General features: G+C 33.9%; 1 protein-coding gene across 1 annotated transcript in view; it reads left to right on the top strand.

Moving 5' to 3' along the window:
• TLK2 (tousled like kinase 2) overlaps positions 1-14,078 on the top strand; it is a 111,459-nt gene that overhangs the window by 54,474 nt on the left and 42,907 nt on the right. The window contains 3 exon segments of the mRNA XM_079134982.1: positions 6,788-6,883; positions 8,050-8,142; positions 12,725-12,835. Coding sequence (XP_078991108.1) covers positions 6,788-6,883; positions 8,050-8,142; positions 12,725-12,835 — 300 coding nt within the window.

Genomic DNA, 14,078 nt, shown 5'->3' with positions numbered 1-14,078 from the left:
CTTCAGATTATGTTTAGAGTTCTACTACTGCTCCCCCTCCCCCCCACTACTGCTCCATTCTAAACCATTGTCTCCCTCTGAGAATTTGGACTTCTAACTGGACTCCTTGCTTCTACCTTGATTTCCTTTGAATCTCTTTGTGACAAAGCACCATGATTGTATTGAAACTTAAGTCCAAGTGCACCATTCTCCTGCTCAAAAGGTCTTTAAAATGCCCCTGTGTGTTTTGTCCTCCCTGTCCTCATCTCATAACCATCAGGTTCCATTCACATTGGCCCTTGTTTCTTTGGATACTACCACCAGTGCTCTCACCTAGGATCTTTATACTTGCCCTAACATTCTTGTCCTAGATATCAGCATGCCCCTTGCTCTCTGAGTTTTCTGGGTCTGACCACACTGTATGAAATAACAATTCCTCCCTGACTGCCTCACCCTGTATCTAGCTCTAATGCCCTGCTTTGTTTTTCTTCTTGGTCTTATCACCAGCTAACATTCTTATAATGTACTTCTTTAGCTGTTTCTCTGGAATGTAAGCTCCGCTCTGTTCATTTCAGTCTCTCCAATTCCCTGAGTGGGATTTGTTCTGATAGGAACTCAGTGTAATTATATGTTGCATGAATTAATAAAAACACTTTTTACAGAGGGGTTGGTTATATAAATTATAATTCATTTTTATGATGGAATGCTATTTTTATGATGGAATGCTATATAACTGACAAAAGTGAAATAGCTGTGTATATGCTAAAAATGAAAGATCTCTAAATATGTGCTGATAAAGATAGCAGGTGGTAGAATATTAAGTATTTGATACATAAAGTTTATATAAAATTTTAATTTTAATATATAAAATTATGTAACATAGGAAATTTGTTCTTACCTCATCAGCATATAATTTTCTAAATTGTAAAAGTAGTACAGATATAACCCAGAAGAAGTTGAAGCAGTGGGGAAAGAGTGAAATTCCTTGCTGTGTACTCCTCAGAGAGATGACCATTATTGACATTTTGTCATTTAGATTGGCTATTGATTACCATTTTAACTTCAAATAATATGTCTCATTTAATCAGTTTTAAGCAAGATCTATTTATTCCGCATTATGAAAGATAAATTTAACATATTTGTAATGTTTACCCAGCTTTCCTTTGGCATCTTTCAAGTTTTTAGTCATTGTTACCTTGTAAGTGTGTGATGTTTAGTTTGTTATTTTACCTATAACTGAGACTTTTCTGCTCTGTAAGTTATTCTAAAGACTTGAAAGTGCTTGTAGAGCATTTATAATTACCAGTATTGTTATATTGTTGGGCATTGCAAAACCAAATGATTTTATTGAACTGTTTGAGAAGAAAACAGACATAATCATTGAATTAGTTTTGATTAAATGAAATAATTTATCGATGTCTACTAGATCTTTTTCTTTTCTTTTTTCCCCCTTTAATGCCAGCCTATTATTTCCTTAAAAGCTGTATCTTTTAACATTATTCAGATGTAATTGAAAGTTTGAAACTCTCCCCCGCTCCCCCCCACAAATCAAACCCAGTACCTCACACATGCTAGGCAAGCTACTACCACTGAGCTACAACTGCAGCCCCCCCCCAAGCTTGATTAAAAAATAAATAACGTAGTTAGCTTCATTTATACTGAAGTATTTTTAAATAATTTAAAAATTCTTGACCTCCCATTTAAATAATTTAACAGGCATTTTCTACAAAAAGTTACATTTTTCTATATATCCAAATTAACATTATCGTGCTTGAGATTTATTATTATATATTTAAACTAACGATTTTTTTGTTGTTGTTGTTTATTTGCTTTGGTACTGGGAATTGAACCCAGGGGTACTTTACAACTGAGCCACATCCCCAGCTCCCTTTAAAAAAATTTTTTTTTTTTTTTTTAATTTAAGACAGAGTCTCACTGAATTGCTTAGAGCTTTGCTAATTTCCCCAGACTGATCTTGAACTTGAGTCCTCTGCCTCAGCTTTCTGAGTTGCTGGGATTACAGGTGTGCACCACTGTGCCTAGCATCATACTTCATTTAGTATGACACTAATGTGAAATAGAACCTTTCTTTCATCATCTCTGCTTCTTAGGTTATACTGACAAATAGTTTTACTAGAAAGGCAAGCTAAATGCCTACTTTTTCACCCCTTTAATTACCAATTTCAATTTTTTAAATTAACTTTTAATTTTTAAAATAGCAAATTGATTATACTATTGGCTTCATCAAATAGTGACATATAGCTTCCTCTTTGATATCATTATGACCTCATGGATTTTTTTCTTTCTTTCTTCTTCCCTCCCTCCCTCTTTCTTTCTCTTCTCTTTTTTCTTGGTGCTGGGGATTGAACCCACGACTTCGCACATGCTAAGCACACGTTGTATCACTGAGCTATATCTCAAGTCCTGGCCTCATGGATTTTCATGGATGTACATAAGTAAATATAATCATTCTTTTTGTGCCCATCTGGTCATAGCTTAATTTATCCTTTCATCGGTTGGTGGACCTTTGAATTATTTTTACACTTGGTTATTATAAATAATGCTACTATGAACATTCATGTACAGGTTTTTGTTTAGATATGTTTTCTTTATTTTTTTTATTATGCTGAGGAGTGAAATTGCTGGTCATATGATGTATTTTTGAGGAATTACCAAACTTTTTCACAATAGCTGTACCATTTTACATTTCGATCAGTAGTATATTCCAAGTTCTCTACATTCTCACCAATACTACTTTTTTTTTTTTTCTTAGTACTGGGTATTGAACCCAGAGCTAAACATGCTAGGTAAGGACTCTACTGAGCTGCATTCCCAGCCCTTTTTATTTTTTTTCAAGGCAGAATCTGAGTTGCCCAGGCTGGCTTCAAACTTGTGATCCTCTTGCTCCAGCCTTCCCAGTCTCTGGGATTATAGGTGTGCATTATCTAACTGGCATGTCTTACAGTTTTAAATGTCTAGATTTTGTACTTCTTTTGTTAAAATTATTCGCAAGTATTCTTTTTGATTATTTTTCAATAGTATCCATTTAGTTATTTTCAGATTGCTAATTGCTAGAGGATAGAAACACAATTGTTTTTTTATATTGATTTTGTATGTTACAATCTTGCTGAACTCTATATGTTAATTCTAATAGGTGTTTTTTGGTTTTGTTTTGTTTTGTTTCGGTACTGGGGATTGAACTCAGGGGCACTCAACCACTGAGCCACATCCCCAGCCCTATTTTGTGTTTTATTTAGAGACAGGGTCTCACTGATTTGCTTAGTGCGTTGCTGTGGCTGAGGCTGGCTTTGAACTCTCAACCCTCCTGTCTCAACCTCCCGAGCTGCTGGGGTTACAGGTGTGCACCACTTTGCTTGGCTTAGGTGTTTTTTTTTTTTTCTTTGTTTCTTTTTTGTTAATGATTTTTTTGCAAATTGTGCATTCTGAAAATAGTTTTTACATTCTTTCTATTCTAGATGCTTTTCTTTTCTTTTCTTGATTGTCTTGGCTAGAACTCAAGTACATCATTGAATATAACTTATGAAAATGGACAATCTTGCCTTGTTCCAGATCTTAGGGGAAAGAAAGAAGTCTTTGAAAACAAGTATGATGTTCACTGTATATTTTTCAGAGATGGCCCTTTTGGGGGTTAGGTTTCTTTTGAGTCTGTTAAATGTTTCTAACTTGAAAGAGTCTTGGATGCTTTTTCTGCATTCATTTAAATCATGGTATCTTTTTGTCTCTGAAGTCTACCTACTATTTATCTTATGTTCCCATGAATAGTGCTTATTATATAGTAGACATTTCATTCTGAAAATTTCCCTTTTTGTGTTAGAGAAATTTTATTTTACTGTTTACTTATTTCTTCTGTTTTCTCTGGAAAGCCTAATAGAACTTTTGGAGCCTCTGTGCTTAATTCATCACTGCAGTGGCATCAGGCTAATGAGGCAGATTGTGTTATCATTGTCCTGGGGCATTATTCTGAAACTTGACTTGGTGGGAAAGTGGAAGCTATCATTGTTTTCCAGTTAAACAGTTAAACACATTTCTGGTGTTTAACACAGGGCCGGGCACAGAGGTCCACAATTAATATAGAAAATGCTCAGAATTAGAGCATTTTTTCCCATTATGGAGTCATGTTGTCACATTAGGTCTTTATATTTGTATAGTACCTTTTACTTTTTGAAAACATTATTTTCATTTGGATTTGCTTTTTCCTAACTGTGGGTCACTTCCTCAATTAACTTTTGTATTTCTTATCATAATGTATTTTTACATAAAGCTTTTAGAAGTATCCCTAAATCGTATTTTAGTGCTGTCAGTTTGCTAGAAGAAAACTTAGAAATGAGCACTTTAGCAAAGCCCACCTACCAAAATCTAGAAATTTATAGAGGAGCCCTTTAGTTCAGTCAAATTTATTTAAAAACAAATATGAAAATAAAAGATTTCAAGGAACTGATAACTGAAGGAGACAGTGCTTATATTATAGTGTAATGTAATACTTGAGGTTCATATGATAACCCTTAAAAGAAATGGTTGGTTTTGCTGAGGTTTAGAAAGGGTATAGATAACAGTTATTTGGAATCACATAGACCTGGCTTTTAGTCGCAGCTTTGCCACTTACTGGCTGTACAAGTTGTTTAACAGCCTCTTTGAGATGAGTTTCTCTTTTTGACTTCTCTGGACCCCATATTAGTCTTTTCTTTTTTCCTAGAACCTTCTTACATGTTCTTTACCTGAAATGACTCTATCATCTCCTGTCTTTGACTCTGATTACCTTCAAATCTTAAATTTTTTCAAGTCAACCCCTTTACTCTAGATTAGATTTCATATCCTGTTATGTGGTCTTAAAGTACTTCTTCTAATTATAATTTTGCATTTATTAGATTCTTCTTTGAACAGTTTCTTTGCAGCCATATTTGAGTCCAATAAATCTTCTCGAGTTCTGAGTTTCATTAAGACAAAGTAAGGACTAGTGGTGTGTTCATCTTCCTTGGCCACATGCCATGAAAACCTAACACAATGCTTCGGTAAAGGAAGTACTCAATGAGTAGTCACTGAATGAAGACATAAAAATGGAGTTAGTTATACTGCCTACTTTAAAAGACTGTAGTGATCCTTCCATGAAATTGTGTAGGAACTCTTTAGCTTACTTACCATATGGCTCTAATAGTGTGGGCTGGTGATTGAGAGCAATTAGTTATTGTGGATACAGATAGCCTCCAATTCTAGTTCCCCCACTTACTGGTTCTGTGACCTTGCATAAGTGGTTAATATCTCTTACTTTACTTATATGTAAATGTTAATATTTATCAATACATTTAATTACTTAATCATTGATAGTTATTAATAATTTATTGATGCGTTTATTAATGTTGTATATACACACACTTTTTTTGGAGGGGGGGCTTCAAGGGATTGAAGCCAAGTCTTTGCACATGCTAGGAAAGTTCTACTACTGAACTACATCCCTAGCCCATTTTAATTTGAAACAGGATCTTCCAAACAGGATCTTGCTAAAGTTGCTTATGCTTGTCTTGAAGTCATGATCCTCCTACCTCATTCTCCTCAGTAGCTAGAATTAAGGGCACGTACCACAATGCTCAACTGATTTGTATATTCTTTATACATTAAATGGAAATAATAAAAAATATCTTATAATATTTTATAAGGATTACATGCGACAATGACTTCAAAGCATTTAGCTTAGTTATTACTCAATAAATGGTTATACTAATGTTACTGTAATAAAAGTTAATATAATAATGAGTAAGAACAATAATTCAAAAGACTATATCGAAAGTATTAGAAAAAAAATTCACTTTTTTATTTTAAAAGGTACAGTAGTCGAACGCTTAACCACTGAGCCACACCGGCAGCCTCCCACTCTGCCCCTTTTTTGAGACAGGGTCTCACTAAGTTTCTAAGGTTGATCTCAAACTTGTAATCCTCCTGCCTCAGCCTCTAGGGTCACTGGGATTACAGCTATAACAGGGTTATAGTTCAGTAGTAGAGTGCTTGCCTAGAATACCTGAGGTCCTGAGTTTGATCCCTAGTGCTGTAATAAATAAATAATAAAGATGCCTTAGAATGTTTGATTAGCAAGTGACAATATTGGACAAGCCTAAAGTTTTATACACTATGCATTCATGAATAACATTGGTGTATTTAGGATACTGTCCTGAAAATAGTTTGTAGTCCTCTCTGTCTGTGCTCTTGTATATCCCCTATGCATTGGATGTTTCACTCACCTTTTCTGATAAAGACGCATCGAAACACAAGTGAAAAAAGCAAATAATTGTTGGAGTAACTGTTCATTTTTTCTAACTTAAATATTTAAAAATTTTATTTATAAGCATTTGACCCTTTAAAACCTATTTATAAGACTGGGAATAAGAACTGGGGATATAGCTCAGTTGGTAGAGTGCTCACCTTGCAAGCACAAGACCACCCTGGGTTCAATCCCCAGCACCGCAAAAAATAAAAATAAAAAAATAAAAAAAGACTGGAGGTATATAGTTCAGCAGTAGAGTGCTTGCCTACCATGTGGGAGACCCAGGGTTCAAGAATAAATCAATCAATTAGTTAAATAAAAATAAAACCTGTTTACAGGAATATGATCTAAGCCACCATAGGTAGCCTTGTATCTCATATTTAACTTGTTTTACTTTCATTTTGACCTTGTGGCCCTGATTTCTGACTTTTTTCAGACAGGATTTATTTTATATAGAGGTAATTGTATTCATACAAATGTTTGTGGAGAAAGATGCTAAGCCTTTCTGTGATTGGTGATATACCTTTATTATAGGCTCAGCAAAACAGTCCCTCTTCTACAGGATCTGGCAACACAGAGCATTCCTGCAGCTCCCAAAAACAGATCTCCATCCAGCACAGACAGACCCAGGTAGGTTGGGGATTGATAAACAGTGGAGAAGTTTTGCTTAGGAATAAACCCAAACATAGAACATCTGTGATTCCTCACGTGGTCTTCCCTTTATTTCTTTGACTGTATTTCATTATTTGTGTGTATTATATTCAGAACTTGCATATGAGTATTTAAAGTCCTTGTAAAATATGCTGGTGTATTGTAGTGGAAGTGGTTTTACTGCAGCATGGTGTTGAGGAAAGAGCATATGCTTTGAAGGCCTCCGTTCAGATTCTGTTTCTGCTGCTTATACTTTGTCTTTCTGGGCCTCAGCTTTCTTTAGTAGAAATCATCTGTAAAATGTGGTTGATCTTTATTACCTCAGACAGTGTTTACAAAATGCTTATTAGGACAGTGCTAACAGTTTACTTTTGATAAATATATAATTACCTACTTTCTGGAAGTAGTTAATTTATGTATTCCTTTACTTATCTTGCAAGACCTAGCTAAACTTATTTAAGATGTGCTACACCAATATAATTTCTTCCTTTAAACAGTCTTCGGAAACTTTTTAATTTAGGGAATGTTGTGAACATTTAAAAGTTGTATCTGAAAAGTATCGTAGATATATCCTCCATTTCTAGTGTTGAGTTAACCAGTAGCATACTGGGTGTTTTTGCAGCCTCTTTTGACGCTGTGCTGCCTTCCAGACCGGATGCTTGGCAATCTAGAATTTCTTGTCTCAAATCTTGTGACCCTGTAGAGTAGACTTTAATTTTATTTGAATCACCAGCATCTAGATGATTGTATAGACTTTTCCTTTTCTGATCGCTCCCTATTTCCACTAGATGGCACATTTGTTCCTTAGAGACTTTGGTCAAGTTTCCCCTTGAGCCTTTCTATTCAATTTGTTTCATTTCTAGAGTACTGTATTTCTGTATTGTTCAATGCACAGTTGTTTCAGAATTTTCATATTTGATTCCAAAATTAGTCTGTGTTTTGAAGCACTGGTGTAGTGAAATTTTAGGAATCCATAGTTAAGATTTGAAGATTGGGATGAGGAGAGTGAATTTAATTTTCTGAGCCACATGATTCCAGGCTATTTTTGTTAGCTGATACTTTTTTCAGAAAAGTAATGAGAAAAATGTGATGACATGTACTATTTTGAGACTAATCCTAAATTTGTATTGCCTTTGTCTCTGTAGTCTGACCTCACAATAGAAAAAATATCTGCACTAGAAAATAGTAAGAATTCTGACTTAGAGAAGAAAGAAGGAAGAATAGATGATTTATTAAGAGTAAGTATTAAAATGTAAGACATTTTATAACAAGCACTAACTGTTGTATGTGTTTGGATTATATGCATAGCATGGAAATAATTACAAAAGCCAGATAACTAAGTTATTTTTCTTTAATCTGAGGGAAGCTAAGTGGGAACCAGGATCATACATACTTTCTAAACAGTCTTGACAGTGGAAATCTTACACTGTAGTATTTTAATATTTCTATTTATGATAGAGAATCAAATACGTGGAATGTTATATTTCATCTACAACTGTGGGACCAAGTATATTTTCCCATTTTAGAGTAGTTATTTTATTCTTTAATTTTAAAAACTACATTAACAAGGACTTTTCAGTATGCTTTTTATTTTGTATCTTTCATAACCTATTCATTTCAAATTTTTTGGGCATACAAAAGAAGCTTAAAATGCCTAGTCTGGAATTTACGTTTGGAAAATGTACCAGGATTTTTTTTTTTTTTCTTTGCGGTGCTGGGGATTGAACCCAGGGCCTTGTGCTTTCAAGGCGAGCACTCTTTACCAACTGAGCTATCTCCCCAGCCCTTACCAGGATTTTTAAAAAAAAAATTTTATATTTTGAATATGTAGTTTGGCATTATTGACCCACAGTTTTGTGGATTTTTTTTAAAGAATCAAGTGTTTATTGTTTTCCTTTAGTTTTTTTTTCCTTTTATAAAAATTTTTCTTTGTAATAGAGAATATAGAATAATTAACTAGGATAAAACATTTTGTACATTTCCTTCTGAGATTTGTGTGTGTGTGTGTGAGGAAGAGAGAGAGATAGGGGATTGAACCCAGAGACCCTCTACCACTGAGCCATAGCCCCCATTCTAGCCCTTTTTATTTCTTATTTTGAGACAAGGTCTCGCTAAATGGCCAAGGCCGACCTCAGCTGTGATTCTCCTGCCTTGGCCTCCCAAATGCATATATACATATATATTACTGATTTATAAATAAATTTGGCTAGCATTTTCATCTTTCTAGTGATTTAGAAAGAAAAGGTTTGACCTTTATTTGTACTAACGTGGTCATGTCTGTCTCAAGGGGCTATGACATGTTAGGGTGGGAATCGGCAGCCTTACTTTGATCAGTTTTTCTTATTGGACTTTGCAGTATCATTTTGTTTGAATAAAAGAATGTTTAATAATAAAAATAATTTAAAATGTCACTAGTTATCTGCCTTTCAAAAATTTTTATACTGTTTCTGTAATTGATCAAAATATAGTATAAAATAGTGTATTTTTACTTTGTCTTCTGTAAGACCTAGAATTGATCACTTATCCAAACCATAAATCCGTTCTTTATTAAATTCTCTTGTGCTTATATCGTTATTATTATTACTATTTCTGTTATTTTATATGAAAATAATTTTTTACATTTGTGGAAGTTTAATGTTCAAATTTACAGAAATAGATTTATAGTTCATTGTTGCTATGTTTTTTACACAGCCTTTGTCTTTTTGTTTCATCTCTCGATTGACTGAATTACATTTTTAAGTAATTTTATTTTAGGAAAGCTGTGTCAGTGTTAAATTTTCTATGTCCTAGTAGAGCTGGGAATTCTTACCTTTACCCTTTCATGAAAAAGACAGCACCATATGTAAGATTTTTGTGTTATTACCTGTTCTGTTTCTCAGTTGTATCTCCCTCTCTCTCTCTCTCTCTGTCACACACATGCACACACGTTTAATTTTTCTGTCATTTAATGTTTCCAAGAATCCAAGGTCAAAGGAATAAACATAACCTGTTAAATTTTACCAGATTACAATGCATTTGTGGGTCTTTATATTTTTATTCTGAAAATCTGTGATCATGCCTAATTACTGTTTTTTTCCCTGTATTTATTACTGGTTTTCCTCTTTGGTACCTAACTTGGATCTCTGATATTTTGGATTTCTGACATTTTATGCTTCATTAATGATTACACCCGTCTTCTGGATCTTGTTAAACATTGTTTATCTTCTATATATTTTCTACTGTTTACTTGTAGTTCATGTGAATTTTGATTCTGTTATTTATAGTTTTTGTTACTCGCTTTTTCCCCCTTATGTAATCAGTATACTTTCTTATTGTACCCTGTATATTCTTTATGGTTTTTCTCTCCTGTTTCACACATATGTCTTTTGCATTTTGTAGAGTATGACAAGCAATATTCTGAAATCTTTTGCTATCCGTAGGTGATCATCTCCCTCATTTTGAAGCCGATGTTTCCTTTTCTTACTCAGGCCTATTTCTTACTTAGGCCTATTTTTATTTATATACTTTTCTCCAACTTTGAGGAGAGCCATGCACAGACTTAGCACCTGTCTTACATCTTCTTTATTCACATGTATACTTGCTTAGAGTTGCTCTTATTCTTGTTTTGTTGATTTGGGTGCTGGTGGGATCACTACCTAAGATTTATGAACTATTCTGTGGGTATAAAAATTTCCAGTATTGGGAAAGGTTTTTGCCCAGAGTAACTTTACTGGACTAAGAAGGGATGTGGGCTTGTTTTTTCCTTCATAGCCTGACTTTTCTAAGATTTTGAAGATGATGGGAATGGGGTTTAGCTCAGTGATAGCGTGCTTGCCTACCATGCATGAGGCCCTGGGCTTGATCCCCATTGTGGTGGGTAGGGGTAGAAAAATTGAAAATATTTTCTGAAAAACTTATCCTAGCTTGGTACTGCTTTTTGTTTGTTTTTTAGAATTCATTTTCAATTTTCAGGAAGCAGTATACTCCCTTAACTTACCCCTGCCTTCTACTCCATTGCCTTTGGTGGTGGTGAGGGACCGGTGCCAGGGATTAAACCCAGGGCCTCTTTCATGCTAAGCATGCACTCTACTATTTTGTTATACCCCCAACTCCTACTCTTTTGTTTTCTGAAGGTTATAATCTTTATTTGGATATAGATTAGTAGTAAGGGAATGGATCATGCAAAAATTAAGACATAGAAGTCCAACTCCCTTTTTTCAAATTGATTAGAATTTGTGTTTCTAATCTGGGGGATAAGCAGTCAAGGAGAGACCATAAGTTTTTATATCTGCTTTCAGGTAGGCATGAGTCAGTCATTGATTGAGTTTTCTATTTTTGTGAGATGTTGGGTATGGCTGCACTGGGGGCTCTTAGCCAGTTTCTGCTTTAAACAGGAACTCTTAGAAGTTGTTAGTGTCAGAAAACATTTTAGAACTTTTAAAACTTTCAACTGCCAGGGGTTAATTGATTGTATACATTTGACTACAGATTTGAGGAAATATTCACCTTCTAAAAGTAGATTGGATTTCACATAAACATTACATGGTTGCTGCTTGGGAGGTTGAGATAACCTGGGCAACTTAGCGAGACCCTATTGCAAAATAAAAATTTTAAAAGGGCTGGAAATGTAACTCAACAGTAGTGCGCCTCTGGGTTGAATCCCCAGTGCCAAAAGAAACAAACAAAAAACCATTATATCATCTTTAGCTTCTTATAGGTTGTTTAATATGAATTAGTCACATTCCTCCAAATGTAGTTACACTTTTTAACCTTTAATAATGTAATCCCTAGAACTCTGTAAAGAAAAACTAAAGTGAAGCATTATGTTTATGGGGAGGGCAGAATTATTTGGAGATAGAAGCTATTTCATACAGGTTACTTTAAAGATGAAGGTGAAAAGTGTCAAAAATTGAGAATCCTGTAATATTTTCCTGTTGTGCTTTTTACTGTTTGAGAAATGCTTGAATCATTTGATTGGGAAATAATAGATTTTTTTCACACTTCAAGAAAGCTATAAGGTTATATTGCTTATAAGGTTACATTATACAAGGAAGTTACAAGTGCTATTGCCAAATGACTAGAGATCTTTTGTTTAGCCCAAGAAGAATAAATTTAGGAGTTGCAAGTCAAATTTGACATTGGGTTAGCAGTTCTTATATTCTGTTATTGTAAGGAGGCTTGAATTTTTTGAAGTATTTAGCCTATCCTATAGGCCTCTGACCACAGCTAATTTAACTGCATTTACATTTTGGCATTCTTGAACATGATCCTTATTTGTTAGCTCTGTCCTGTGTAGGCACAGGTGTGCTTGGCTTCTCTGGTGAGGATCATTTATGAAAATTCACCCTTTTCTTTAGAAATAGAAATTAGAAAGCAAAGGACAAATTGAACATAAAGAACATTATGGTTTAGAAAATATTCTGTACTTTTTTTAAGTGCTTAATCACTTTCTGTAAGTATCTAATACGTATATTTTTAATCACCCTTGTACTTTAAATAATCATTGTATATCTTCTAAACTTTATTTTATTTTATGATGGTTTAAGCACTTGTGATATACACAATGAATTATATCTGGTTATTGGAAGGAGTAAAATATTAGTAGAAAACCATTCCTACTTCTAGTGACAGAATTCATTACTGATAAATAGATACTATTAAGAGAGATTAAAGGAATGAATTATTTACCTTTAAAAAAGACATTATTACTCTCATCTCTTTGAATCTAAGTTTTGGTTTTGATTTAACAATGGATAGAAATGATTTTTCTCTTCCCTTAGAAACTACTTTTCTATTAATCTCTCTTTGAAGCTAATTACAAACATATTTTTTCCATTGAAGGCCAACTGTGATTTGAGGCGGCAGATTGATGAACAGCAAAAGATGCTAGAAAAATACAAGGAACGATTAAATAGATGTGTCACAATGAGCAAGAAACTCCTTATAGAAAAGGTTAGTGAATTAATGGTGGCCTGAGCTCTGTATTCCAAGTACTTAATGTTTGTCATTGTGTGGCTCCTTACTTACCTGAGATGAAAATATTTTTTTTTAAAAATAGGGTTTTTAAAAAAAGACTTTTTGTTACTTGGCAATTAGAATTTTTTTCCTCGCATGGACATCAGACTTAGCCTCCAGAATGATAAGTGGGATGTGTCTTCTGACTGTTTAATTGTTTTGAGTATGATATTGACAGCTTATTCTCGTACAGTTTATTTGGGATGTTACTTTTTTTTTTTTTTTTTTTTTTTTTTTGGTGTGTGGTGCCGGGGTTTGAACCAAGGACCTTGTGCACGCTAAGCTAGTACTCTATCACTGAGCCATGCCCTCAACCTGGGGTTTGCAGTCATAAAATTTTTTACTCATTTTATCAATTGAAGTGAGTATATTATTACTATTTATAAACATTTAATAATAGTGAGATTTTTGTTTCAGAGATGGTATTTGGAATTCCTTATGTTTTTAATAATGTGATAATTAAGTGCTTTGTTTTTCAAAAAAATAAAGTTGTCATATATCTGCATATGATTACAAATTAGTGGATATTCCTTTACTATAGTAATTGGTTAGTTGCAGCCTGCCTTTAGCAGTCATTAATAACTATTTCTTACAAGTTTTAAAATGGCAGTACTTCCTAATGAAGTTATAAAAAGATTATGAGCTGGAGAATTGACCATTCTAGTGGTTACTTTTCTTGAAATTTTTGGAATGCTGAATTCCAAAATTCAGGCAGAAATAAGGGGATTGTTTTACTGAGATCAAAGATACTTGGAAAAACTTTTCTTCATTCCTTTAATAATCAGTTTTACAGAAGGGAAATTACTTTGTTACATTTTTATGAGAGTGAGAAATATTAACATGTTAATGCAGAGAATTTATTTAAAATTTTAGGACTCTTCCTGAAATCAACATAGATTCAATCAGTTGTACTAAACTCTTGAGTAGTGTAGTACAAAAAACAAACATAATGCCATCTCTTGAGTTCTCACAGAAAAATACAATTTTATATTTGTTAGTATTAATAGATAATTTGGATTTTTGGTGGAGGGGATTGAACTCACTAAGCCACATCCCCAGCCAACCCTATTTGGTATTTTATTTAGAGACTGGGTCTCACTTAGTTGTTTAGCACCTCACCATTGTTGAGACTGTCTTTGAACTCATGACCCTCCTGCCTCAGCCTGCCAAGCGACTGGGA

The sequence above is a fragment of the Sciurus vulgaris genome (genome assembly GCF_902686455.1).
Source record: "Sciurus vulgaris genome assembly, chromosome: 3".
Classification (NCBI taxonomy): Eukaryota; Metazoa; Chordata; class Mammalia; order Rodentia; family Sciuridae; genus Sciurus; species Sciurus vulgaris.
Note: the sequence above shows the minus strand (reverse complement) of the source record. Positions and strands in the feature narration are given on the sequence as shown.